Source organism: Chrysoperla carnea, chromosome 2 (assembly GCF_905475395.1).
Source record: "Chrysoperla carnea chromosome 2, inChrCarn1.1, whole genome shotgun sequence".
Taxonomy (NCBI): Eukaryota; Metazoa; Arthropoda; class Insecta; order Neuroptera; family Chrysopidae; genus Chrysoperla; species Chrysoperla carnea.
The window spans coordinates 4,210,658-4,236,410 of NC_058338.1; the positions used below are offsets into that span (position 1 = coordinate 4,210,658).

At 30.4% G+C, this 25,753-nt stretch overlaps 6 protein-coding genes across 6 annotated transcripts; 1 reads left to right on the plus strand and 5 right to left on the minus strand.

Moving 5' to 3' along the window:
* Positions 1-1,103: 1,103 nt before the first annotated feature.
* On the minus strand, positions 1,104-1,943 carry LOC123292403 (70 kDa peptidyl-prolyl isomerase). Its single transcript, XM_044873051.1, has one exon. The coding sequence runs from the start codon at positions 1,941-1,943 to the stop codon at positions 1,104-1,106; it is 840 nt and encodes a 279-aa protein (XP_044728986.1).
* A 10-nt stretch (positions 1,944-1,953) lies between these two features.
* Positions 1,954-4,427, minus strand: LOC123292404 (retinol dehydrogenase 12-like). Its single transcript, XM_044873052.1, has 4 exons — positions 4,357-4,427; positions 4,169-4,290; positions 2,720-2,938; positions 1,954-2,264 (listed from the first exon to the last, which is right to left on the minus strand). Exons 1-4 carry the CDS (start codon positions 4,425-4,427, stop codon positions 1,954-1,956), a joined length of 723 nt encoding a protein of 240 aa, XP_044728987.1.
* Positions 4,428-5,828: 1,401 nt separating this feature from the next.
* On the minus strand, positions 5,829-13,265 carry LOC123293620 (RNA-binding protein 5). The gene is made up of 13 exons (XM_044874498.1): positions 13,058-13,265; positions 11,666-11,915; positions 11,320-11,592; positions 11,173-11,257; positions 10,656-10,725; positions 10,170-10,243; positions 8,898-9,017; positions 8,454-8,568; positions 8,159-8,395; positions 7,372-7,740; positions 6,684-7,243; positions 6,074-6,559; positions 5,829-5,994 (listed from the first exon to the last, which is right to left on the minus strand). Exons 1-13 carry the CDS (start codon positions 13,113-13,115, stop codon positions 5,863-5,865), a joined length of 2,829 nt encoding a protein of 942 aa, XP_044730433.1. The 5' UTR covers positions 13,116-13,265; the 3' UTR covers positions 5,829-5,862.
* Positions 13,266-16,372: 3,107 nt separating this feature from the next.
* Positions 16,373-18,333, minus strand: LOC123294232 (CDAN1-interacting nuclease 1). The gene is made up of 5 exons (XM_044875348.1): positions 18,138-18,333; positions 17,745-18,066; positions 17,526-17,575; positions 16,618-16,857; positions 16,373-16,526 (listed from the first exon to the last, which is right to left on the minus strand). Exons 1-5 carry the CDS (start codon positions 18,239-18,241, stop codon positions 16,373-16,375), a joined length of 870 nt encoding a protein of 289 aa, XP_044731283.1. The 5' UTR covers positions 18,242-18,333.
* Positions 18,334-19,430: 1,097 nt separating this feature from the next.
* LOC123294235 (zinc finger protein 271-like) lies at positions 19,431-21,845 on the minus strand. The gene is made up of 3 exons (XM_044875350.1): positions 20,617-21,845; positions 20,272-20,523; positions 19,431-19,465 (listed from the first exon to the last, which is right to left on the minus strand). Exons 1-3 carry the CDS (start codon positions 21,644-21,646, stop codon positions 19,431-19,433), a joined length of 1,317 nt encoding a protein of 438 aa, XP_044731285.1. The 5' UTR covers positions 21,647-21,845.
* A 1,417-nt stretch (positions 21,846-23,262) lies between these two features.
* LOC123293641 (mitochondrial import receptor subunit TOM20 homolog) lies at positions 23,263-24,784 on the plus strand. Its single transcript, XM_044874521.1, has 3 exons — positions 23,263-23,529; positions 23,595-23,806; positions 24,569-24,784. Exons 1-3 carry the CDS (start codon positions 23,397-23,399, stop codon positions 24,689-24,691), a joined length of 468 nt encoding a protein of 155 aa, XP_044730456.1. The 5' UTR covers positions 23,263-23,396; the 3' UTR covers positions 24,692-24,784.
* Positions 24,785-25,753: the final 969 nt, after the last annotated feature.

The window sequence follows — 25,753 nt, forward strand, 5'->3', positions numbered from 1 at the left end:
AATAATTAATTGTTATTTCATAAAATAAGAAAAAAAGTAATTATGTTAGTCCCACCTTCCTACTTATGTCATAAATCAATCTTCTGTCAAGGGGTGGGAATTAAAATAACATAAAATATACTCTCTTACTTAATTAATAAAAAAAATTCGGGCCAAAGCTAGATACGAACCGACGTGCTTTGTAACCGGAGACGACTGAGCTGTCCACTACTCCACCTTGGACATATTAGGATAATCAATAACGTACTATAAATAACTTTTACTCAACTTTTTACTATGTATAAACTTATTTCCTTTCACTGACCTTTTTTCATTTAACTCATATTAAACTTACCCATCATGAATTTCTTTTTACTTACCTTTTTTTCAATAAACTTACCTATAAATGAATAATTGTAGTAATATTTTGTTAAAAATGTAGGTTCTGTTTGATATTCCTGAAATCAATGTAAAGGATGAAAGATAAAGGGAGGTATAATATTGAATAATAATAATTAAACCAGAAAAATTGATAAAAACAATATTTTATTATATATATTTATTTGTACATTCCTTGTAGAAATAAATCTGTTCTGGAAGTCAGAATATTTAATTTGAAATTCAGAAAAAGAATATGTAAAGTAAAAATATCTCTGAAAAAGTCTGAAAATATCAAATAAATTTATTAATCAATCATTTAATGATAGTAAATGGTAATTGATTGAGACTCTTTCGGAAGAAATATTCTGACTTCCAGAACAGATTTATATTGCACAAGGGATATTTCACCCAAAATAAATATGAATGAATAATAATGGTTATTTTAAACAGTATAAAATTATTTTTCGGGATAACGTTCTCATTTTTTCTAAATTTTCAATAATTTTATCCTGAATTTTTTTTAACAGTTCTTTGTTAAATTTTATTTTGAATTTCCTTGGTGGAAAAAATATTTGAAAAAAAGATAAGTCTTAGAAAACTCTGAAAAAAACTTAGAAACTTTAAAAAAATATTAGAAACTCTGAATAACTCTGAATTAGACTAGTCCGAAAACGTTGAGAAATTCAAAGTTCCTAAGAAAAAAAAAAACAATTTTTAACATAAAAAAACAAACAGTACTTTATTTAGAACATTCTTTTACACATTTCAGCATATCTTTCTCGACTTAAAACTAATTCATGCCGAACATAATTTAATTTTTCATGTACAAATTTATTATTTGGTTCATATTGTAAAAATTTAACCAAATCATTTTCAGCCTTCTCAAAATCCCTTACCGCCGTATAAGCTAAACCCCGTTTATACAATGATTTCACATGTTCCGAATCTTGAACAAGTATTTTCGAACATAATGGAATCACCTCTTCATAATTATTCTGCTTTAACTGACAACTAGCTAAATTTCCATACAAGATTAATTTTAAATTTTCAATATCAATCAATTTTACACCATCGATTTCTGTTGATTCGACATCATCGATTTCTAAAATACATGTGATCAATAATCGACATGCTTTACTAAATCGATAAAATGCATCAATATAACGATTCTGTTGAAATAGTTCAACACCGCGTTCTTTATGCTTTGTAGCTAATGCATATTTTTTATCAGCTGGAAAATCGAAAAAATATCCGTTAAATTCTAACTTAAGTAATTTTATTTTAAATGTAATGATTGTTTCATTTAATTGTATTTTCACATCACTAAATTCATTTTCCAACATGGTTTCAAGTAATTTTTCAAATTTACGATCTAATTTCGTATCGAATTCACCCATAATACAATTTTGTTCGATACCATTTTTCTCTTGACGAATATATTCGGTGTCATAATTCGATCCATTAATTTCGATATCACTTAAAACTATCGTACATACACAACATTCAACTGGTTTTTCACCTATAACGCCATTTTCAATCACTGTTTTGTGTATACCATCTTTGGAAAATACTTTTGACGACATTTTTGTTTTTCTAGACTAAAGATTGTGATGGAATTTTACAAGAATTTATAATTGTCTCTTGTAGCAGATCAAATAAACGAATATCTTTAGCTAATGATGAAAATGGTATTTGTTGATAGTCTAAAATAAAACTACCAGTGGGAAAATTTGATAATAAAGTATGAATTATCGATTGAGCAGCGTCCACGGATGATTTTACGATGAAAGAATGTATTGGAGTGTTTAATATGAATAAAACTGGATTGGTTAGTTTTGGAAATTTTGGAAATACTTGTTTTTCACAATTTCCAGGATCCACTGCGTACACAGAAACGTTGGTCTCTAAAATCAAATAACCAAAAATATTAACAACAAGATTTAAAACAGTTATGAAAACTACTGGCCTTCTGGTTAGATTAGGTTAGAGTGGTTGTCCTGGGATGGAACACACTTAGAGCAAAGAGTTCATTGTGATACTGAAAGTGAACCAATTGAAGCTGTTTAAAAACAGCAGGAGAGCTTTGACGTCAACGAACTTAAGGTTGAAGAGGTCGTCAAAGAAAGGCTGGTTTAAGTGAGTCTAACCCCTCATGGCAGTCTATCCCAATAATTGGACAGTTATGAAAACCACAAGCAGTTATGAAATGCAAAAGACCAAGAGCAAATCGTTTAAAATTCCTCGGGATTGATGTTTTTTATAAGGTCAGTCTTGGAGAGTGCTTAAAATCTAACTTCTAATTGATATTGGCTCTTGGATTTGTAATTACGACAAGTACTTAACTATAAAAATCATTCACCTTTCAGTTCTTCAGATAAATGAAATGTAAAAGCTAATAAAGCTAATTTTGAAACACTAGTTGCTTTAATATGACATCGTTTCAATATATGATTTCCAATAATTTCTTCTACATCCCGAAATTTCGGAACATAGTGACACTGTGACGGAATGTTAATAATTTTCGCCGATTTTGAGTTCTTCAATAAGTCTAATAACAAGTAAGTTAAAAAATAAGCACCTAAAATTTAAAAACATGTTAAAATTGTTAATTTTTGAAAAAGGGGGCTAGTAAAATGAAACTAAATGTAATTAATATTTACTTATAAAATTAATTTGTAATATAGAATTAAAACCATCAACAGTGACATTTTGATTTTGATAGACTACTTCAGCGATGTTAATTAAAGCAAAGATTTCTTTATATTCATTATGAATATCAACTGAAAAATATTTAATAGTTTTCAACGAACTTAAATCTAAGTATTTCACCGAAACACGTTCATTGCCAGTTAAAGTTTTTATTTCTTTACAAATTATATTTGCTAACTTTAAATTTCTACAAGCAAGAATTACATGTGCACCTGAAAACAATAATAAAGTTCGATTATTTTTATAAATCTACAAGCCCATGCTAAAATTTTTCGGGTGCAATGACCCACCATGAAGCATGTTGAAAAAGATACTCCTATGTGTAAAATTTAGTTTAAGCACCATGGCGTCAGCTTGCTCAGTACAGGTGAGAATAAGAATGTCACACCCCTGGACTGGCAAATATATACGGCGTTGCTAAATATTAACTCTGCATAAGTATTCGAAGTATTCGAAGCGAATTACAGATATAAATCACGCAAGGCTTCGGTAATTGACGGGAGATCAACAATTTTTTTTAACTTCCAATGCAGAAATTACCCGATTAATTTCTGTGAAACACCTGTATCCCTTAAAATTGACGCCCTGATGCTTAAACTAACGTTTACATATAAGAGCATCTTTTTTAAACATGATTCCTGGGTCATTTCATTCGAAAATTTTTAGCATAGGCTTGTAATCTTTTGGGGATATATTTCACAGAACTAAGAAGGGGCGGATTATCCAGGCGGTTTGTTTAAAAATTTTCAAACGCACGCCCCCTTAATAACGTCACGCCTGAAGGCAAGTAGTACGTGCCTACAGGCGTCACTTCATAAAGAGGACGTGTGTGTGGAAGTTTTTAAACAAACATAAAATTAAAGTACTCAAAAATTTACAGAGAGACATTCTTTACATGCTCCCCTGGTGAGTATATTATTTTTGTCTCTGGCAGAGGCGGGAAGCGACTTGATTTTGCACAGTTGCCAATGCTTTTGACAAGTCCTAAAGAAATTTTGATTGAAAGCGTGAGCTTAAGTTTTAAAACAACTTGATTTTAGACGTATGCCCGTAAAAATAACCAACTGAAAACTTTGTCAAGACAGTAAAATTAATTTACCTCTTTGAGCTAATTCCAAAGCTGTCGCTTTTCCAATCAAAGTAGTTGCACCTGTTACAATAATATTTAATCCATTTATTTTGGATGAACAACATTTATAATCAGAACCTGATTTGTATTTTCTAAAAATAAGGCAGAAATTTTTAATAAAGCCATATTTTGTAGAAATAAGCAGATTTTGAAATTACTTTAATTGGTATAAGATTATACCAAATACGGAACTCCCAAGGAAAAATTCAATTAAAAAAGTATATTTCATTGTTTTACTTTAATTTTTTAGGATTTTTTATTTTGAAATATTTAAAAAAAATACAACAATTTTAAAATAGTATAAATGTCTGGAAAAAATTTATTGTTTACTAGTTTTCAATTGATTTATCATAAACAAATTACAGCTTGTGAATTTTTTCTGGAGAAAATCTAATAAAAATTTGATTTTGATTTTCATTTATAAAATAATAAAATAAACAAAAATTGGTTTTTGAGGGCAATAATCGAATTTATTAGAATTTTTTGGAAAGTTATTTTGGTTATGTTTTGATTGTGTTTTTTCGGTAATAATAAAAAGATGCTTTATTAAATAATTTTTTCTTATAAATGAGTATTTAAGATACATTACCTTTTATTTTTTAATTTATAAAAACTTAATTAATAAGTAGATTTATTAAAATTAAATAAATAACACTTTTAATAACAAATCTTTCAAAATATTGTAGTTTTTGTCTGCCATCTATGAATTATTTCATAAACTAAAATATGTGTATGCCAAAGAGCATAGGATAGAGGAGAAGCAGCCCATATGAGCTAATGTAAAATCGTAGTATACGAGTTTCAGCGCCTCTACCGAGTCAGGCTTTCAAACTTAATAGTTAACCCCCGCAAAGTAGTTAAACTTAATAGCCATACCCGCAAAGGCCTACAAACTTAATAGTTGATCGCCTCAGACTCCAGATGTCACTTATAATTATACTTCTGCTTCTTGTCTATCCTATAGTCTTTGGTGTATGCAAAGTTTGAAAATTTCTTTGGGTCAAATCCGTTTCATTTTAAATGCTAAATACCTTTTTCCAAATAATTCAACCTTATTTTCTACACCACCAGAATTTTGAATTGGATTAATCGAAATTGTCTATAATTTCTGCGGGATATTTTCAAATTATTTTTATGTCCAAAAACTTTTGAGTGTTTAAATCCTCCTTCGGTTTTAATTGAACCGTCTGTCTGTTGTTACATATCAAATGCATATACAAACGATTCAGAATATTCGAGTCAACAGCAAGGGATTTCCGATGAATTAAAAACAAACTACATAGGCCTATTCAAAAGCCTATTTTTTGCAAACTTCCCCCCTCAATAAAATTTTTTGTACAAGTGGGATTGATGGGGACTTTTCACAATTCATTTATAATAGTATTCTGAACATTCATTTGACTGGATAATTGGATCTTTAGGTGAAAGCAGAATTCCACAAACAGTATAGCCTGGAATGAGACTGTATGAGTCTAAACCTAAACTTCACACTGAGCTGTAATGTAGGAAGAAAAAAAAATATAAATACAAAATTATTCGAAAGATTATATATTCTTTATTTTTAAATAAAGCTAAATTTTAACAAAATGTTCTTATATTTAAATTTTATTTATAAAATAAAGATGGCGTACAATTTATACAAAATAAGATCTTAAATAATTATTTTATTTATCATTTATCTCTTGATATCTGGCATACATCATTTTCTTTACAACATCTTTGTACGATTCACCGGGTAATGCTGTATATGAATTTGCTTTCGCTCCTAAACCTACGTTGCTTACCATACGTTCTGCCTGAAAATCAAAAAACACGAGTTTAAAATAAAATAAATGAGCTGGAAAAGTGGGGAAACACCACTATACAATGTCCTACCTGTATAATTGTAGTTCGTCCTTGATTACTCTTCCCTAATCCTTGTCCTTCACTCCAACCCATTTTCTGTAATAACTTATTACCAACATTATCTGAGCCGATTGGCGTTTGAGGTTGTACTGGAAGAATTGGTTCAGAAGCTTCTCTTGCTTTTAAATATTTTTCTTTTAATTTACTAGGAGGTGGTGCATCTGATTCACCAAATTTCTCTCGCCTTTCTTTGGCTCGATCTCGATATTTCATCGTTTGCCCTTGTTCCCTATCGATTCCATGCTGTAGACAATACTGTTCGAGATTTGTACGATGAAGATCGGATACTTTTTGATGTTTTGCTAGCCCTTCTTTGGAATTAAATTTTCGTTTACATAACAAACATATAAGATTTTCCCAATCTAAACCTTCAATTAATCCACCCGTTCCATTATTTTCTTCATCGCCAGATGTGTCACTACCACCGCCGTACGCTGCGACAAGAGCACTATTTTGCTGCAAAAGTAAAAAAAGGTTCGTCAGGATTTTTCTAATGAAAGAAATGGTATCGGGGGTTCCGAATGATCAAGCTTGCGGAATAAATGTTAACTAGTAACAATTAAACAATATTTTTACTTACCGAAGTGCTTCCTGGTGATTTCGCTTCATTTTTCGCAATTAAATTCGAGTTTGATGTAACAGCGACTTTTTTCTCTAATACAGCAAATCCAATATCAGCTGAGCCAGCAGCGGCTGCTGTCGTTGAATTATGACCATAACCGTCATTCGACATTAAGCCACGATTTGTTTCTTTCGTTTTGCTCATTGTTTTTGCCCATCGTTCCATATCTTTTGCTATTTTTTTCGCAACTTTTACTTTATCCGGTTTATCCTGTTTCTGTTTCTTTTTATCCTTGTCTTTTTGTTCTTCGCTTGTTGTTGGATTCGCTGCAATCGATGTAACAGTGGATGAAGCCGCGGTCACTGTTGACGTAGTTGCTTGAGCTGTAGTCGTAACAGCTGTGGTTGTCTGACTTGGTGCTAATAAGTATGTCATTTGGGTACCATCCCAATAGAGGTATTTCTGTATTGTACTATTGTAATAATATTGGGAATTTGCGTCGTAATACAGGCCAGTTGATGCATCGTAGTAATAACCAGTTGTTTCGTCGTACATAAAGGAATTAACATCGGGAAGTGCTACAAATAAAAATGAACAATTTTATCAAGAACCGATAAAGAAATCCGAAGAACTAGGTCAAATCTAATGTCAGAACCCTATTGCCTACTTGCATATAAATTGCAAAGCACTCTTTAAATGAACTTACGATATTTTCTGCCATCTGTTCCAGTAGGAATCGTAAATGCACCACTTTTATCCGCATTCAATTTCCGTTGACGTTGTTGCATAGCTGCATGTGCAACGGCCGCTGCAGCATTCACAGAATTCGCTTGATTATCTTGCGCCAATGAAATTGTAGCTCCTTGAGAAATTTGTTGTGAAAAATAATTCTTATAATACTCGTAGTAATGTTGATATTGTTCTGGTGTTTTAGCGTAACGACTCGCACTATAATCGGCCAGCGCATTTAAATCGTTCATTGTATACGTTTGTGCTGTTGTAGTATTTGAAAATGCAACTTGTGGGAAAATTTGATTGACGTCACCCATTCTATATTTACAATACGATATCGAAACTGAAACGTGAAAATTTATTTAAACAAATTGTACAAACACTCCAGTATACGAAGAGAATAATAGATGAAATCTCTAAATTTTGACCTATGGCACCGATTTTGATGAAAATTGGGATTAAGCTTTATTCACCCTCAAGATCAAAAGTTACATGGCGTTTAGTGGTGCATTATATACAGGGCGTTCTACCACCAGCTATGACCCCTGAGACAGAGCACCACTAAGAACCATACAATATTTGTTTCTTGGGGTCTTATCTACTTTCCAACAAATTTTCAAATCAATCGAAGCTATAGGAAAGAATTAAGAAAATTAATCCTCGGTTACTGGAGTAAAACAAACAAATTATAAAATTTGGTTTAATTTAAATTAATCCAATTCAAAGGCTTCTTCATTAGCAACAATTGTATCACAACTTACCTAGTTTTCCATCAATGGTAAGTGGTGGAGCTAATGCTGTTAATGTTCCAAATAAACTTAAAGCTTCAATGGTTGTCTCCATATCTAGATAACAAATACCCCGAGAAGTTTGTGTTAAAGGGTCCCTTCCAATTTGTACACCATTTACAAATTTAACCATATGACCTGCCACTTGTTTTAAAACTGTCATTACTGAATCTTCCGTTGTTAACGCATCTAAATTTCTAAGCATAATAGCTAAAACAAAAATAAAGTAAGTAAAACTTTCTTCAGTAAAAATTTTTCAAGAATTTACTTTTCGTAGCGTATTGTGAAACTTCGTCAATTCCACATCCACCATCTTCACTTTCGATACGAGACGCTGAACATCGATAACATGTACTTCGTCTTCTGAAATTGTTGGTCCCACACTGAAATATAACAAAAATTCAATTATGTATTACAATTACTATTTATCTATCTAGAGTAGTTTCATCAAATGTTGAGCCTTCTGCGTTAGAAGTTTTTTTTACTTAATTTCAATATTTTTGATTGAATTATCATCCATTAGATGGAGGAAATTTTATGATTGATTGCGTATTAGAATTTTACTCTGTTAGGGAATATTTTTGCTTTCATAAATGTTTTGGTGTGATTAACAACTACAAAATAATCGATTTAAACTATTATATTTGGGAGAATAGCGATAAAACTGGAAAATCACAATTAAACATATAAATTGAATGAAATAAATACAAACCTTAACACAATGCCAATCTGCTTTAATTTTGGATGATTTATCTGGCAACGATGAAGAACTTTTCTTTGGTATACTGTATACTAGAACAGCCCTGTACTTGTTTTGCAGCATCAGGACACCCTGTCAATATAAAAACATAAATATAGTATTCATACAATAAAAAATATAATATTAACCTTGAACCACCCCTAACTGTTTATGAGGTGGTTAACTATTCCCCTGTACGGGTGCTTGTGTGTCTGTATATTCCCACTGTTTTGTAACAGTATTTTTCTTTTCAAGTTATTCTATCCATTGTTTTAAAGCAGTTCTCTATCCATATTTTGAAGTAGATACTTCCATTTTAGTTTATTTTGCAGATTCTAACACTTTAGTTTTTTTTAATCTATTTACAGCTTTAAACATTTACTCAATTTCTCTTAAAATTTAAGTCTACTACTTGAATACACAATTTCAAAGAGTTCTTTTGTTTCAGTTACTTAAAACACAAAATTTTCTAAATTATTTTCATGTCACTAACTATGATTCAAAGTATTGTTCTAATAATGTGCACAAAAACACAAAGATCAAATAAAGATTTGTAACTTTTCGAAAACGTACATGAAACAACTCCGAATCAAAAATTTTTAATCAAATTCAATTTAATACATTATTTTTCAATGAAATTTAAGGTAGTATGGGTCGTTATGGGTCAACGTTACAACGATTTAAAGCGCTGAGTTATGGTTCTTTAAAATTTTCGGAGTCGATTGTCTATTTTATAAAAACAATTTGTTGTGACATATTAATTAAACTTGTTAAAATATACAGTGTGTCCTCGAATAGAGGTAACTATACTAGTAAATTTTACGACCTTAAATTATCTTCCAAACAAACAAAAAATTAAAATTGGTTCACCCGTTAAGAAGTAACATTGTCACAGACAGACAAATAGATACACATAGCGGTCAAATTTATAACGTCAGTTTTTTTGCGTCGGGGGTTAATAAAACAATCTTAGCCAAGAAAATTCAAACGAATTATCAAAAATTTTGCAAAATGTTCACATGTAACGGTTACCAATAGTTACAAATTTATTTCCACTTTAAATTTTAATGAGCACAATAAAAGAATTTGCCTCAAGAACAAAAAAAAAAAAGAATAAATCCCAAAAAAAAATCACAAAACGTGTCTATGGACAAACTCATAAATATATATATAATGATATAAAGAATGAAATCCTTCTCTGCGAAGTGTAATCCAATGTTACGAAGTTGACACTGTGCTTGATACCTGTTTCATTTCCATCCACTGAATTGACTCTTCAAGTGTTGGAAACTCGACAAACGCAAAACCTCTTGAAGCACCTAAACAGCAACAATAAGACAACGGGTAATAAGAAAAACAAATCATAATTGATCGCCGACGTGGTCACTTCTTCAAATCCAAGCAACAACAACTTACGAATACATTTTAACATCCAGTTTTCCCAAATTAACTTTTTTTGTATTTACCTAAAGATTTTCCATTCCGTTTATTTGCAATCTATTTGAAATAGATTATTATGATTGATTTTCGAACCAAATTTGTTGATTTTTAATCAAAACAACAAAAAATTGTTTCGTCGAAAATATTGATTCGATTTTTGATAAGAGTTTTTTTTTGTTTATTGTGATAAAGAGAAACTTGTGAAGTGATGAATAATCAAGAGAAAATTTTTTACAAAAAGAAAAGAAAAACAAAAACATATAAAAGATAAATTTTTGAACGACTTATTACCTGTACGACGATTTCTCACGTGACGAATTTCTAGCGGTTTAAATCCACACTGTAGTAAATCTTGCCGTATCTGAAAATAAATACAAGAAATTGAAATTGGGACAATGAATCAAATGTTAACTTAATAAGTGAAAACAAACAATTGACTTAGTTAATTGTTGAAATACTCTGTATAGAGTGTTGAATGTCAGTGTTTGAATTATCCCTATCCCTATATACTCTATATATTATAAATGTGAAAGTAAGGATGTTTGTTTGTTTGTTTGTTACGCTTTCACGCAAAAACTAGCCAATATAGCAATATAGCTCACACATCAGAATAACACATGAGCTATAATTTATAAAGATATATTAAAAAAAAAAAATAAATTAAATTAAAAATAGTAAATGTCAAACAATTCAAGGCAATCTTTTCTGATATACTCAATGAATTATGACTGTTTTATAATATTTAACGAGATGTAAGCTCTAAAAATATTTGACTAAGACAGCAAGGTGAGTAGAATAAAATACTCACGTCATTTTCGGTGATATGTTGCACTAGTCCACAAATCATGACAGTTTTATTCGGAGCCTGAGTTCTATAGTCCGTTATAATTGATCTGTAAAACCAAAACAATATTAATATACATAGAAAAGAAATTCGATATGATTAAATACAAACCTTTCTAAGCTGTTTATAGTATCTTCATCATCCATATATGTTCTACGTTCACGATCTCTATCCTCTTCACGTTTACGATCTCTATCGCGACTATGTCGCCTTGATCTATCACGATCACGACTGCGACTTCTGCTACGATTACGATCTCGACTACGGCTACGACTTTTACGATCACGACTTCGGCTACGACTTTTATTACGATCACGATCTCGTCTTCTTTCTCGATCATATGATGAATCTCGATCACGATTACGATGACTTTTATCCTTATCACTGAGGACATAAACAATTTTTTTTCTCTCGTGGCTCCAAATATAAATTAAATCAATGCAAGAAATTGACTTACCTATAATATCTACTACCATGCATATCACCATGATCATAGCTTCTTTGTCGCAATGAATCATAGCTATCACTTTTACTTAAACGATAATCGTAGTCTCTCATACGTTCTGAACTTCTACTTCGACTACGAAATTTTATTTCCGAGTCATAATTTTCATACTCTTCATATTTGTCATGCTTCCAACGTTGAGGAGATCGCGAATCGCGTCGATAATCATCCCCATAGCCATCGTATCTTGAATCTGCGTCATCTAGGCAAACATATTAAATTTTGGTTTAAATCCAAATACTCCGATCTCGAGAGATGGTAGGCAAATACAATAATTTAATAAAATAAAAAATAAAAAAGAAAGTAAGAACTTAGAACTGTTCTTCGTTAAATTATTTCGCTAATTATCTTTTCGTAAATTAATTAAAAGTTTAGAATTAAGTTATTAAAAAATTAATGAAGGCTCATGACCTCCCTTTCAATCTGTGATTGCTTTTCATACCGGTAAACGAGGAGAAAAATAGACGAAATTTCTAAATTTTGACCTATAGCACCGACTTCGATGAAAATTTGGGATTAAGCTTTGTTCACCCACTAAATTAAAAGTTATATGGTGCCAAGTGTGTTGCCCAGGGGATGGTAACCATCCCTGCTAGGGGACTGGAAAAATATGTGTTGAAAATGACAACGGGAATCGATAGAGGGATAAATTCTAAGAAAAGAAAGTCTCATCAAGGTAATTTTCGAAAAGTCATTACTTTCCAAGTTATTGGCAATTGAAATTCGGAATATTTAACAACAAATAACTAAAAAGAAAAGTACTGTAAAAAACGTTAAAAATGAAAGATTTTCAAGTCATTTGAACGAAAATTAACGGAGTTATAATGAAAAGAAAGTTGCCTGAACCAAATTTTCAAGTCGATTCGAATTATAGGAAAAAGTTTAGACGTTTAACGCTCGTATACTGAACTATCAGAAAATTTTTATCCATTATTAGTTTGTGTAAATAGAGCTATGATAGAGTATGGTCCTTGCGACCCTTTTTACCATGTCTTCTTATATAGTACGATTATTTAAGTTTTATTTTATTTAATATTTTGCCTTGATAGAAAATAAAAAACACAACAGTATCAAAATTCATAAACACAACATTATTAAAATATCAATATTCTTGTCATTTATTTTATTTTTGTTGATATAATTAATTGTATTTTCGTAATCCGACAATTTTTACCGTTATTTATTAACAAAAGGGCCAATTCGATCAACTCTTGGCTTTCATTGCCAATACACATATTAGCGAAAAATTGATATAAGAATTGATTTTTCCACAATAATAATTTTTAGAACATTAGAAATATTGTATAATTTGTATTCTTAAGAAAATTGGAGCAAATTATTTACCTGGTGACTTTGAACGGCTATGATAATCACGAAACCTTTTACTGCTATACGAATCCATATCTGTCAGATTTATTTAATATTCTCTTATATATATTTGAATTTAGTCTTTTTTTAAATAAATTTTTTGATAAAATTTATTCTTTGAAAACACTTTTATTGAATTTTTATTCACTTTTATAAAAGCAATCAGCAACCATTTTTGTTTCACACATCACTTTTACCAAATTACCATATGTACAGTAGTACCACGGTCAAGTAGTACAGTCTGTGTCAGTTTAGTGATCCAGTACAAAATTGATTATTTGCATTACATCTAAAAATAATAATTCCGAAAATATTGAACTAGATAGAAAAACGTGTATGCTAAGGCTGCGTTCTGGTATTGGGATCTGGCATATGAGCGGGGCTAAAACAACATGGCTGACATAAAGTGACAAATTTTAAAAATAACTTTTCAATGCTCAACACTTAAAGCTGTAACTTGAAACTAGTTTCTACTTTGACAACCAGGTGTCATGCCTCCTTTTGTCAGATCCCAATACACTGCGGGCACGGTTCAGTGCTCTTACTGGAAAGAAATTGTATTACGAGAAATGAATACAAGTTATTTTTTTGGAATTAAGACTTTATATTTTTTATCACATTGAGACATATCTTAATTCTTGTTCAGATTCATTTTGTATAATAGTTTTAGGATTTACAAAAATTTCTTCCACTATTAAGTGATGATTTTTATCTAATGATGCATTTGGGACATTTAAATTCATCTCACGAGATGTTTTAAAATTTTTCAAGAATAATTTATCATTTTTATTCAAATGTGTTTTGGCAGAATTTTGTAATTCTTTCAATTGCCTCACTAACAGTTCAATTTTTTTAATTAATGTCTTCGAATCAGAAAGAGTAAATTCGATTTTACTTAAATTATCAGAATTTTGTTTCTTCATATTTTTATTTATTTCAATTCGCCGTTGTAATAAATTAACAGGATTAACGTTTTCTGGTTTTTTTGTTCTATTTGCAATTATATTCGCATATTCTCGTAAAAAGTGAAAAAATTCACATTCATTTTCGTTCGAACAAATTTTATTAATATGACTGTCGATAGACGTCATACTATGTGATTTTCGTAAAATATTTGCGGAAATCTGACAATTAGAAGAGTGTTTAGAGGAGAGTGTTGATGGATACTTTTCAGTTCTTTCTACTATATTATCTATGGTTCTCTCAAGTGATTCGGACTCTGTTAGATGGTGTTTTAATTCATTAATATAATCATTTAATTTTAAATGATTTTCTTTAAGTATGCTAGTTAAAGAAATTAACAATTTTGATTTCTCATAAAAACTAGATTTTTCTTTCGGAAGAATTCGATCGCTATCTATTAATTCATTTCTTAAATTACGTTTTAATGCAGGTAAGTTGTAATAATATTTCAAATCTGATAAATTTTCATGTGAAGTTGTAATATTCGACTTAACATAATGAATTTTCAATTGTTTTTGTGCTCTAAGTTTTGGAAGATGTGTTTTTGATCTCGATGTAATTTTACAAATGGAAGTTGTTGCATCTTTTTTTAATATAGATGAAGTTTGTATCAATACATTGGCTTTCAATGAAAATTCTTTAAAAAGGCTATTATTATTAATTGTATTCGTTGCAACTGAACTCAAAAATATCTGTGATTTTTTTGTGTATTCTTGGCTTTCAATTTTTTCTTTATACATTATATTTTCGTTTGTTTTTTGGTGAAGACCAGAATTTTTAAATAAGATTTTCGTTAACCCAGAATCACATTTCGAAGTGTGCATTAGATTTTTTAAATCAACAAATTTGGAAGATTGATAATCCTGGTTACAATTTTTATGTTGTGCTTGAAATATTGCTTTCAAAATCTTCGGATTGAGGGATTTTAAAAAAGACAATGAATCGAAATATTCGGGACAACATATTTCTAAAACAAGAATCTATAGCTAGGATTAAGAATATATATGTTTGAGTGAAAAAGCGAAAACGGATATTGAGTAACAAAAAGCGCCTCAGATTACAGAAATTATTACCCTCAATAAAGCGTCTTCGCTTTATATTTTATACAAATTTTTGAAAATTTACCATTAATTGAATTCGATATACTGCAAGGACAAAATGTATTTTCTGTTTGACTGCTGTTATCTTTCAGAACTTTCGAAACAGGTTTATGAATTTTCTTATGTAAAACTTTCTTCTTTTCAAGCATTCGAGACGAAAATTTTTTCTTAGTCAAACGAGATTGTATTTTACAGTATGAACAATAATTTTTGGCAACGTCGTTTTTATCCCGATATAATTTGTGATCAGATTGTGATTGTAAAACTTTTTTTCTACTTTCACAAGGTGTGTCATAAAGTTTTTGTAATTGGTACAGAAATAGTTTATCATTAATCGCTGACTGTGGTAGCGATCCCGAATTATTTTTTTCTGATATTTTTATGTTTTTCGGATGGTTTAACTGATTTTGAAACTTATTTTGTGTATTCCAAGGATCTTGAGATAATTTTCGTATAGAGTATGGACCACAGGAATACTCGCTGGCTTGTTTTGATGTACTTTGATAATCAGTTCTTCTTTGCAAGGAAGTAGCTACGCTATCCGTGTAAATGACTCGTTTTTTAGGTTTAAATGAGTGTAAGACACTGTAAGGAACCATTTGCCGAACATAACATTTTGTAGTCCAATGTTTTGGTTTTTCTATGACCATTATGATTTATAATCAACTTTCAGAATATGTTTAATACCATAATGTTTGGATAGTACCCAGGGAAAGTTCATAAATTCACCTTTGATTTCACTTCAAACTTTATTCGTAAAAGACGACGAAATGTTAAAAAACATAATATGCTAAATATGACGTTTAATAATGTCAAAAAGACCAAAAATATTTTGTTGTCTGGGGTTTTCGGTAACTCTAGTAACGGTTCTGATACATGGTAATTTAATAGCAGCCACTCAGCATCGGTGGATCTGTTGAGGCCCATTTCAGGCTAACGGAAGCATTTGTACGAGAAAAGTCCCACAAAATTGCATTGACTATAGGCCCCGATATGCTTAATCCGGTCCTGTGCTTATAGATTTAGAAAAAATCACTACGATAGATGAATTGGAAGGAAATGGATAAATAGAGATGCAGTTGTAAAGAAAATTTATAATTTAAGAAGCATGCTATAACTACAAAACGAGCTATTAGCCATAATTAAAATGGTCCACCCTGTATATCAATTAATGTTTTTAGATCTTTAGGTATCTTTGCGTTAACACTCAATAAAAGTCAAAATAATTTTAAACAGTTTTATTTAAATCAACTTCAATACTTTTCGGATCCATATGAGTAATATTATCCGGAAATCGATCACTAATTATAAATCGTTTTTCTAATGGATTTACGATTGTTTCTAAATAACCAAACCAATAAATTATCAATCCGGTACCAAATCTGAAACAAATTTCAAATATATTTATAAACATCAAAAAGCAGGTGTGAAAAATTCATGAAACCCATTTAGTTTAATTGTTAGGATTCTTACCTATTCCAATAACTAATATATTGATCTTTTTCGTAACCCTCGTGTAATTTTGGGTGTCCAAATAACGCTTTACTCTCAATCCAACTGATGACTGTACCATTTACAGCAATTGGCACATCCAATTTAATATCTGGTGTTTTATCATATCCATCTTTTCGTAAAAATTCTTCATCCTGAAATATTAATTTGTTCTCGCGTGCTATCCGCACTAATCGTTGTTCATATTCTAAACCGATACAACTGAAATAGAATAACAAAACTAAAATTCATTAACAAGTCACAAATAGAGTATCTTGCTTGAAGGAAAGCATTATTTTTAAGATATCGATCTTGTATAGGCTTACAAGTAATATCTCGGAAACAGTCTCGTCCAATCGTCAAACTAACATGACAAATTACTGAAAATGACAATTTTTTTCCTCGATTTTTTTAAGGAGCTCCGTGAAAAATTTTGTATCAGAATTTGATAATTACAAATAATCTTCATAAGGCCAATTTTGATCCAAAAATATAGAACAATTATAATGACACTCGCCCGCTACGCTGAGTTTAAAACCAAAGACCACCGCGTTATAGCCTTCACCTCCTTTGCTCTCACCTACCCCTCTTCCATAACACTCGAAATAGGGATAGCTTGTTTAAAATAGGCATAATGCATAGAGTATATTATATAACCCTGGTGGAGCAGATGGCCATAAATTGTATCTCGTTCATCCTTTCGAATCTTTAATTTATGCTTTACAATGACGTTCATAGATGGCGCGAAGTGAAATGCCAAAAAAATAATTTTGTTCTAAATGTATTTTTATTAAAAATATTTATTATTGTGTTAAGTGCCGAATGAACGAAATCATTTCCCTTCCCTTTTTCTATAAGGAAAAGTTTTTGAGTTTGTGAATAAATCTTACTGTTTTGCTGCATCTGATATAGGTCCAAAATAATCGTCATTCAGCACACACTGGAACAAACATTCCGATCTGTTATTAAAAGTAAATCAATTGTCTGTATTAAATAATTTTGTATTATATGAAAACGTATTTCTATTATCAAGTAGTCATCATCAGTATGAAATACCTAATTGGAGAAAAATCGAATATATCTTAGAAAATCTATGAATATTAACTTACCAAATAAACTTCGTAAGCTAAATCCGCATTATTTATTAAAGTACTATCTTTTAATAGTTTATTCGTTTTTGTCTTCATTACTTGTTGATTTTTAACTAGATCGTTTTCATTTAAATAATCTTCAATTAAAAGTCGTGCTAATATAGTAGGAACAAAATCATATTTCACCGATAAACGTAATATAATCCCTGGCGGTTCATTTGCTTTTATATTTTGGTGATACTCGTCAATAATTCTCTTTCGTAAACGTAATAATTTTGACTTGACCGTTTTTGTTCGAGCATAATATGAAATAATGCTTTGTAAAGTTTCATATTTAATGCTAAAAACAAAGAAATTCAAGGATAATTTTGGTTTCAAACAAAAGTTAAAGAGAATTATTGGAAAATTTACTGTGGAAAAGTTTGTGTTAAAATTTTAAAACATTCTCGGCTCAGTCCTGTATGTTCTACAATTAATTTTTCAATCTTATTAAATTCATCAAGTTTCATTGCCATTTTCTATGGCGATTTTAATTTTTTTAATTAAGTACAAAAATTAGAAATTTGATGTTTATCTGAAATATTCACAACATTTACGATCTAACCTTAAATAGACGTTTGACAGTGTCAGATTGTGTCAGATGCATGGAGGTTATAAAGAAGGAGAACGATCGCTATAGAAAATATTGTCCCCAAAATATGGACAAAATAAGTGAGGCGCTGGGATCGCTAAGTTGTCTCATTAAAAGCGGGCTGTTGTGCGCTAATATACTACTTACCGACGACAGCACGGCTGGTGGCTGAAAATGAACTATAAATTCTACAAATTTTCAGGGACAGGTGCGCTAATGCTTTAGTACATAGCGATCGTTCTCCTTCTTTATAACCTTCATGATTCCAGTTGTGAATTTTCAAAGATCTTTATTCATTTTATAGTATTTCTATTGGTCGAAATTTCAAAAAACATGGCTGCTTTAAAATAAAATTATAAATGAGTAAGATATATAGATATTATATTGAACCAAAAGAGACAAGTATATTAGTAATATCAATACTGCCAACCCACCAACATTAAAACTAAATATACCAACCTAACATTGTAAATGAATTTTGTATCATATTCTCATTGATAAAAATTCTTATGAATTTTTTTTTATCTGACAATGAGATATTCGCTCTGTGCGTGAGTTTCGTTTCCATGGTAACGATACACTACTTTAATTATAGAATTGTATGGATGCATATATAATTGTATGGATTGCATTTAAGGCTTACATTGAAAATTTAATATTATTGTCTCACAAATTTAAATAAATAATTATGATAATTTACATTTGAAAAATAATATTTGTGCAATTTGATTTCTTATTTTCACAATTTTTAATGCATTAAGTTTAATTAATTAGTGTTTTACAATAATTTTAATTTGACATTTCTATAACCTTAACATGTAAAGAACTGCAAATTAGTAATAACAGCCTTCTTTAACGCCAAAATTTTTCACTGGAAGCGCTGGCATCGATTTTATTGTCCCTACCATGACTACGCTCACAACGAATAGACGATTCTGATGTTATAACCAACCGCATTTATGACACTTACTCATGATAATCAGAATAGAACTATTACTTTCCATAAACTCAGAGAGCTGTAATTTGGTACAAAGATAGGGTTTAATGGCCACATAAAGGGCAAACTATAAAAACTAGGATAATCGAAGATCTGGAGTACATGGTGACCCTGATTAGAAAACACTATCCAACCAATCGAGTCCAACCAAACTATTAGATATCGACATACTGCCTTTACAAAGGCGTAAATATAGAACCCTCCGGATATAAAGCACGTAGGCGTAAATACCTATAAAAATTGTTGCTTCTGTACAAGAATCAGAACCGGAAAGTCGTGCCAAGTCTAAGGTTCCTTGCTGCTACTCTGATTTCTTTATTATTTAGTTAATGTTGCGTGACTGAGCCGTTGAAGGGTACACAAGGGTACAAAACTTGGCTCGCTTATACATAAGTATTATTGAAATACTAAGCTTTATCAAGCCTACAATTGACTGCTTATTGAATCCAAGTGGAAATTTTCCATCGTTAATGGGTAGCGGTTCTGGCGACAGATTGGTGCAATGGTGTCATGGAGTACCTGGTTTTGTATCCTTGTGTACCCTTCAACGGCCAAGTCACACAAGATTAACTATAATAATAAAGAAATCGCAGTAAGGAACCTAAGACTTGGCACGACTTCGTCTAGATTTCATTACTTTTTAGAGATAAACAAGCAGCTCCATCGAGACTTGGCTAGTTTTTAACAGAATGTTTTTGGTGGAATAAATTTTATTTATATTATGTAATAGGAGAACATGATTTTTTTTCCACCTCCTGACAGAGTACTAAATAGTTAATTAATTGATAATATTGTTCTGAAAGAAAAATTAGGATAGGAAAATTAAAAAAATAAAACAAAATTTAAAATATCTAACGATTTTTATTTATTTATAACAAAAGTAAATGTTTTAAATTTTCATGGAAAAGGTTTTTCACCAGTATGAGTTCGTTCATGATGAATTAAACTGTTTTTTTGTTTAAATGTTTTATCACACAGTTCACAGGAAAATGGTTTTTTCCCAGTATGAGTTCGTTTATGTCGAATTAAATGACTGGTCTGTGCAAATGTTTTATCACACATGTCACATGAAAAAGGTTTTTCCCCAGTATGAATTCGTTCATGCCGAATAAAATCGCTTTTTGTTTTAAATGATTTATCACACAGTTCACATGAAAAAGGTTTTTCACCTGTATGAGTTCGTTTATGGGAAGTTAAAGCACTGTTATGCGTAAATTTTTTATCACACATTTCACATGAATAAGGTGAATAAGGTTTTTCACCTGTATGAATTCGTTTATGTCGAATTAAATTACTGGCCAGTGCAAATGTTTTATCACACATGTCACATGAAAATGGTTTTTCCCCAGTATGAATTCGTTCATGCCGAATTAAGTCGGTTTTCTTATTAAATGATTTATCACACACTTTACATGGAAAAGGTTTTTCTCCTGTATGAGTTCGTTCATGTCGAATTAAATCGCGTTTTTTTTTAAATGATTTATCACACACTTCACATGAAAAAGGTTTTTCACCTGTATGAGTTCGTTTATGGGAAGTTAAAGCACTCTTATACGTAAATGTTTTATCACACAGTTCACAGGAAAATGGTTTTTCCCCAGTATGAGTTCGTTTATGTTGAATTAAATGACTGGTCTGTGTAAATGTTTTATCACACATTTCACATGAATAAGGTTTTTCCCCAGTATGAATTCGTTCATGCCGAATTAAGGTGATTTTCTTAGTAAATGATTTATCACACAGTTCACATGAAAAAGGTTTTTCACCTGTATGAGTTCGTTTATGGGAAGTTAAAGCACTGTTATACGTAAATGTTTTATCACACATTTCACATGAATAAGGTTTTTCACCTGTATGAATTCGTTTATGCACAATTAAATCGATTTTTCTATTAAATGATTTATCACACACTTCACATGGAAAAGGTTTTTCACCTGTATGAATTCGTTTATGTTGAATTAAATAAGAATCCCGCGCAAATGTTTTATCACACATTTCACATGTATAAGGTTTTTCGCCTGTATGAATTCGTTCATGCACAATTAAATCGATTTTTCTATTAAATGATTTATCACACACTTCACATGAAAAACGTTTTTTATCAGTATGAGTTCGTTTATGGCTAGTTAAATGGTGTTTTTTATTAAAAGTTTTATCACACACTTCACATGTTAAAAATGTTTCTTCATTTTTAGTCGAATGAAATTCTAAATCATTTCCATCAAATATTTCATCTTTAATAATTAATTCAGTATTTAATTGTTGTTCAAGTTTAATTCGTTCATTCTCCATTTTAATATCAGTTTCTTCAAGTATTCCTTCTTCTTTAATTCCTTCTTGTCCACCTTTGAATGGTTCTTTATAATCTATTGAATCACTTTCACTCACATCAAATATTTCATTTTTAATAATCACTTCTGTATTTAATTCGTTTAATTTGTTTCTATTTATTTGTTCTTCACTGATAAATAAATCAGTATTGTCGTTTTGAAATGACTTACTCGCCATTTTGTTTATATTAATAGAAGATTCTTAGATGTAAATGTAACCACAGGTTTTAATTTATTACATAAATATATAGGCAACCATGGAGGTTATAAAGAAGGAGAACGATCGCTATAGAAAATATTGTCCCCAAAATATGGACAAAATAAGTGAGGCGCTGGGATCGCTAAGTTGTCTCATTAAAAGCGGGCTGTTGTGCACTAATATACTACTTACCGACGACAGCACGGCTGGTGGCTTAAAAATGAACTATAAATTCTACAAATTTTCAGGGACAGGTGCGCTAATGCTTTAGTACATAGCGATCGTTCTCTTTCTTTATAACCTTCATGGTCAGATGTAACCAAAGAGCGTGCCAAAGAGGTTAATGTAACACATGTGTATGGTCTGTGAATCACAGACTGTCATGTAAACTGATCACAGACTATTAGTGTTATAGACCATCGACTTTTGACAAATGTCAATATATTATATTGGGATCTGACATATGGGCGGAGCTAAAAAACATGGCTGACATAAAGTGACAAATTTTAAAAATCACATGGCTATACATACCATTTGTGCAATTTTTCAAGAAGAGAATGATTAATGTTAATGAAATTTATTGTTGGGGACAAACAAAACCGAGTAATCGTAATTTTACTGAAGGTGGAAGACTTTTAAAAGCAGGTCATGTGATTAAATGTGGAAAAAATCAAGTCGAAAGTGAGGAGGATGTGCTTAGTTTAACGTCATACTGTTTACAAACAACTAATTTAAAAGAAAAACCTCATCAATTTCTGGTATATTAGCACTTTAGCAACCATAGAGATAAAAGATATGTATAATATTATACATCTATGTTAGCGACCATTACATTGTTACCATTTTGGTAACATTACCATATGTCATGTTTATTTTTTAGATAAATTTATACATTACCTTTATAATAATAACCGGAATCCTTCATTTTTGCAATCGGTTTGGTAAGGTTGTCATAGTCCATTGTTTTTACGAGTTTGATTGTAGCTTTTTACAAAGTTTCAGTCGGTTATCGATAAGTTAAGTGATTTTACGTCCCGCACCCATACTAATGACCAGCATGACGGCTGGTAGTTGTATTTAGGAACAGACCTTAAATCATAAAAGTTAACTATGATACAAAAGACTGTTTTAAATGTTAAAAAGTCTGGTATCTATAACAACCTAAAGTACTTTTTGACACAAATTTATAAAAAAATTTTAATGTGATAACATTTTTTTTTTTTTTTTTCAAAAAAATAAAATAAATCATATTAAAATGCGTAACTTATTTTACGCAATCATCAAATAGTAAACTATTTAGAGTTAATCGTTACATTTACAATTCGAAAACCTTCTCTAAATTAAAAACATTGATTTTGTAAAATTAAAGATTCCCGTTGAAATCAGTAACACCAACCCCATTTTTTTACTGCAATTTATCTTTTGGTCCCGATAGGTTATTTAATATTCAAAAAAAGGAACGTCTTAGTTTAATTATTTTATACAAATAAATGATATATATTCAAAATCAATAATGGTGCCGGAAATATCAAAAACTGCGATTGGAATTGCTGCTGGAGTATGTGGTACAATATTTTTAGGTTATTGTATTTATTTCGATAAACAGAGGCGTAGTCAGCCGGATTTCAAAAAAAAGTTACATGAAAGTAAGTTATTATTTCTGTTGTTTATAAGCAAAGTTTCACTCTTAATTCGTAAAATATTTATTTAGAACGAAAAGCGCAAAAAGAATCAAATAGCACACATGCAGCTAAACCCACAGAAGGTATGCCCGATCTTAAAGATGATGAAGCTGTACGAAGGTATTTCTTACAAGAAGTACAACTTGGAGAAGAGATGTTAGCTACGGGTGAATTAGAACAAGGTGTTGAGCATTTAGCCAATGCAGTTGCTGCCTGCGGAGTGCCTCATCAATTACTTCAAGTAATTAATAAACAATTTATATTATTTTATGTTTATGCGGTCGTAGGGGTGCAATTTTTATACCATATATATATTAAATATATCAAGGTATACTAAGTTTAGTCCCAAATTTTTAACGCTTAAAATAATTGATGTTATGAACAAAACTTTGGTATATGTGTTCATAAAATCATCTAATTAGTCCATTTTCGATTGTCCGTCTGTCTGTAAACACGATAATTCAAGAACGGAAAGAGATATCAAGTTGAAACGTATTTTATAGCGTGTCCAGGTTGTTAAAAGTGAGGTCGAGTTCCGATGATAACCCGATAAAATCCCAAGACGTACTATGTACGTTGGCTGAATATCTATGTAATCATTCTGTATCGAAGGGTAAAAACTACACTGTGTGTTGCGTCCGTCAGGTTATTGTCAGTTTCAAACAATAGATGCTTTGCCGACATCACACAAGTATACAAGTTATACTTACGCATTTCTAAAAAGTGAAAGGTGCCCACGATAAGTTGCGCACCAAAAACGTAATGAGGTCATTCGAACACAAAATTTTACTGTTCATATTTTATCATACCGGGAAATCGATTCTTAAGAAATAAACTACAAAAACTTAGATTATATTCTGTTCACGTTTATCATCTGCTCCATTGGGACTCACGCTAAACACACGATAGTGTCTGAATAATAACCTAAGCCTAAAAACTATCTCTATTTTAAGTATTTCAGAGTATGTGACGAACTTAAAAAAATGATTTATTTTTATTTAAGGTATTTCAATCAACATTGCCACCTCAAGTTTTCCATATGCTGCTGACAAGGATGTCAGATTTGGGCTCACAAACACGTGCTGGAGCTTCAAACACTGGTTTAATAGTTGACGATGTCGAATAAAAATTTGTATTACTTTACCTAAGTAGTTCTATTCAAAAAGTTTCTAGAGTGATTTCATTGGCAAGCATTGGACTAAGTTTGAAGTACTTTTTCACAATATTTAAAAATTTAGAATTTTAAAAAATCCAATTCGTAATCGTAAAATAGACGTTGAGTAAATGAAAACTTTTAAAATTAATCACAAACTTGGAAAAATGTATAGATTGATAAGTTTCGATAAATTTTGTAAATAGTGCTCAATTTTTTTAGAAATTTCGTATTTATTGAATTTCAACAACTAATTTGGTTGAGAGCTGTGAGTAAATTGTTAAACTTTATACCTCCTACTAACCCAAACGATTTTATAAATAAGTTTTTAGGATCATTTTTTTTAAAATGATGGATTTTTTTTCGTGAATAAATTTATTATTTACTTATCCATATGGAACTCGTTTTTGAATGTTTGTAAAAGAATGATAATAGAATTAACACATTTTTAAGATAAAGGTTTTTGATTTTGTACGAATTGTTTTGTTATCACAAATAAAAATTGTATAATTTATTATAATTCATTTTTTTAAAGTGTAAATTATACATTGAACTGTCACCAATTCACAGATCACGTGCTTATACGTCATCAACAGAGAGCGTCAAAAAACTGCGTTTAAATATCTCAAAATTATAATGTATTTTAAATATTTTTTTACACTTAAAGAGAAACTGTTTCATGATTTTCATTTGTTATTTTGGAGTGAAAAAAATAATACGATTGTAAGACCACTAGATTTCATATTGGAATGGGGTATGTCAATTTATTATATTTTATTATATATTAATTAATAATCAAGATTCTTCAATCTGTGATTTTTAAACAATTTCTTAAGACGGATATCTATTTGAGCTAGAACCAGATATCTCATATCTAATCTTAGAAGTTCAAGTTATTGCACTTATTTAGACGCTACTTAATTACTAGCAGACATTCACCCTTATTATTAATATTGTTAATTTATACGGGCCTATTCACAAAATTTTCCATTCCAATTTTAAAACTTTTATATGATACATTAAGCGTAGGTTACG

What these genes read in the sequence shown, in the direction of transcription:
- LOC123292403 (XM_044873051.1), bottom strand. Translation starts at nt 1,943, where the DNA reads ATGTCGTCAAAAGTATTTTCCAAAGATGGTATACACAAAACAGTGATT.
- LOC123292404 (XM_044873052.1), bottom strand. Translation starts at nt 4,427, where the DNA reads ATGAAATATACTTTTTTAATTGAATTTTTCCTTGGGAGTTCCGTATTT. An exon ending in ATAATCTTATACCAATTAAA is followed by an intron (nt 4,291 to 4,356) that starts GTAATTTCAAAA and finishes CCTTATTTTTAG; the next exon opens with AAAATACAAATCAGGTTCTG. An exon ending in TTTATCTGAAGAACTGAAAG is followed by an intron (nt 2,265 to 2,719) that starts GTGAATGATTTT and finishes ATTTGATTTTAG; the next exon opens with AGACCAACGTTTCTGTGTAC.
- LOC123293620 (XM_044874498.1), bottom strand. Translation starts at nt 13,115, where the DNA reads ATGGATTCGTATAGCAGTAAAAGGTTTCGTGATTATCATAGCCGTTCA. An exon ending in ACTATAAACAGCTTAGAAAG is followed by an intron (nt 11,258 to 11,319) that starts GTTTGTATTTAA and finishes TTGGTTTTACAG; the next exon opens with ATCAATTATAACGGACTATA. An exon ending in AACAGATGGCAGAAAATATC is followed by an intron (nt 7,244 to 7,371) that starts GTAAGTTCATTT and finishes TTTTATTTGTAG; the next exon opens with CACTTCCCGATGTTAATTCC.
- LOC123294232 (XM_044875348.1), bottom strand. Translation starts at nt 18,241, where the DNA reads ATGGCAATGAAACTTGATGAATTTAATAAGATTGAAAAATTAATTGTA. An exon ending in TAGCTTACGAAGTTTATTTG is followed by an intron (nt 17,576 to 17,744) that starts GTAAGTTAATAT and finishes TGTTTGTTCCAG; the next exon opens with TGTGTGCTGAATGACGATTA. An exon ending in ATATCAGATGCAGCAAAACA is followed by an intron (nt 16,858 to 17,525) that starts GTAAGATTTATT and finishes ATTCTATTTCAG; the next exon opens with TTGTATCGGTTTAGAATATG.
- LOC123294235 (XM_044875350.1), bottom strand. Translation starts at nt 21,646, where the DNA reads ATGGAGAATGAACGAATTAAACTTGAACAACAATTAAATACTGAATTA. An exon ending in ACATAAACGAATTCATACAG is followed by an intron (nt 20,524 to 20,616) that starts GTGAAAAACCTT and finishes GAACTCATACAG; the next exon opens with GTGAAAAACCTTTTTCATGT. An exon ending in TCATGAACGAACTCATACTG is followed by an intron (nt 19,466 to 20,271) that starts GTGAAAAACCTT and finishes TTTTCTAATCAG; the next exon opens with GGTCACCATGTACTCCAGAT.
- LOC123293641 (XM_044874521.1), top strand. Translation starts at nt 23,397, where the DNA reads ATGGTGCCGGAAATATCAAAAACTGCGATTGGAATTGCTGCTGGAGTA. An exon ending in CAAAAAAAAGTTACATGAAA is followed by an intron (nt 23,530 to 23,594) that starts GTAAGTTATTAT and finishes ATATTTATTTAG; the next exon opens with AACGAAAAGCGCAAAAAGAA. An exon ending in TGCCTCATCAATTACTTCAA is followed by an intron (nt 23,807 to 24,568) that starts GTAATTAATAAA and finishes TTTTTATTTAAG; the next exon opens with GTATTTCAATCAACATTGCC.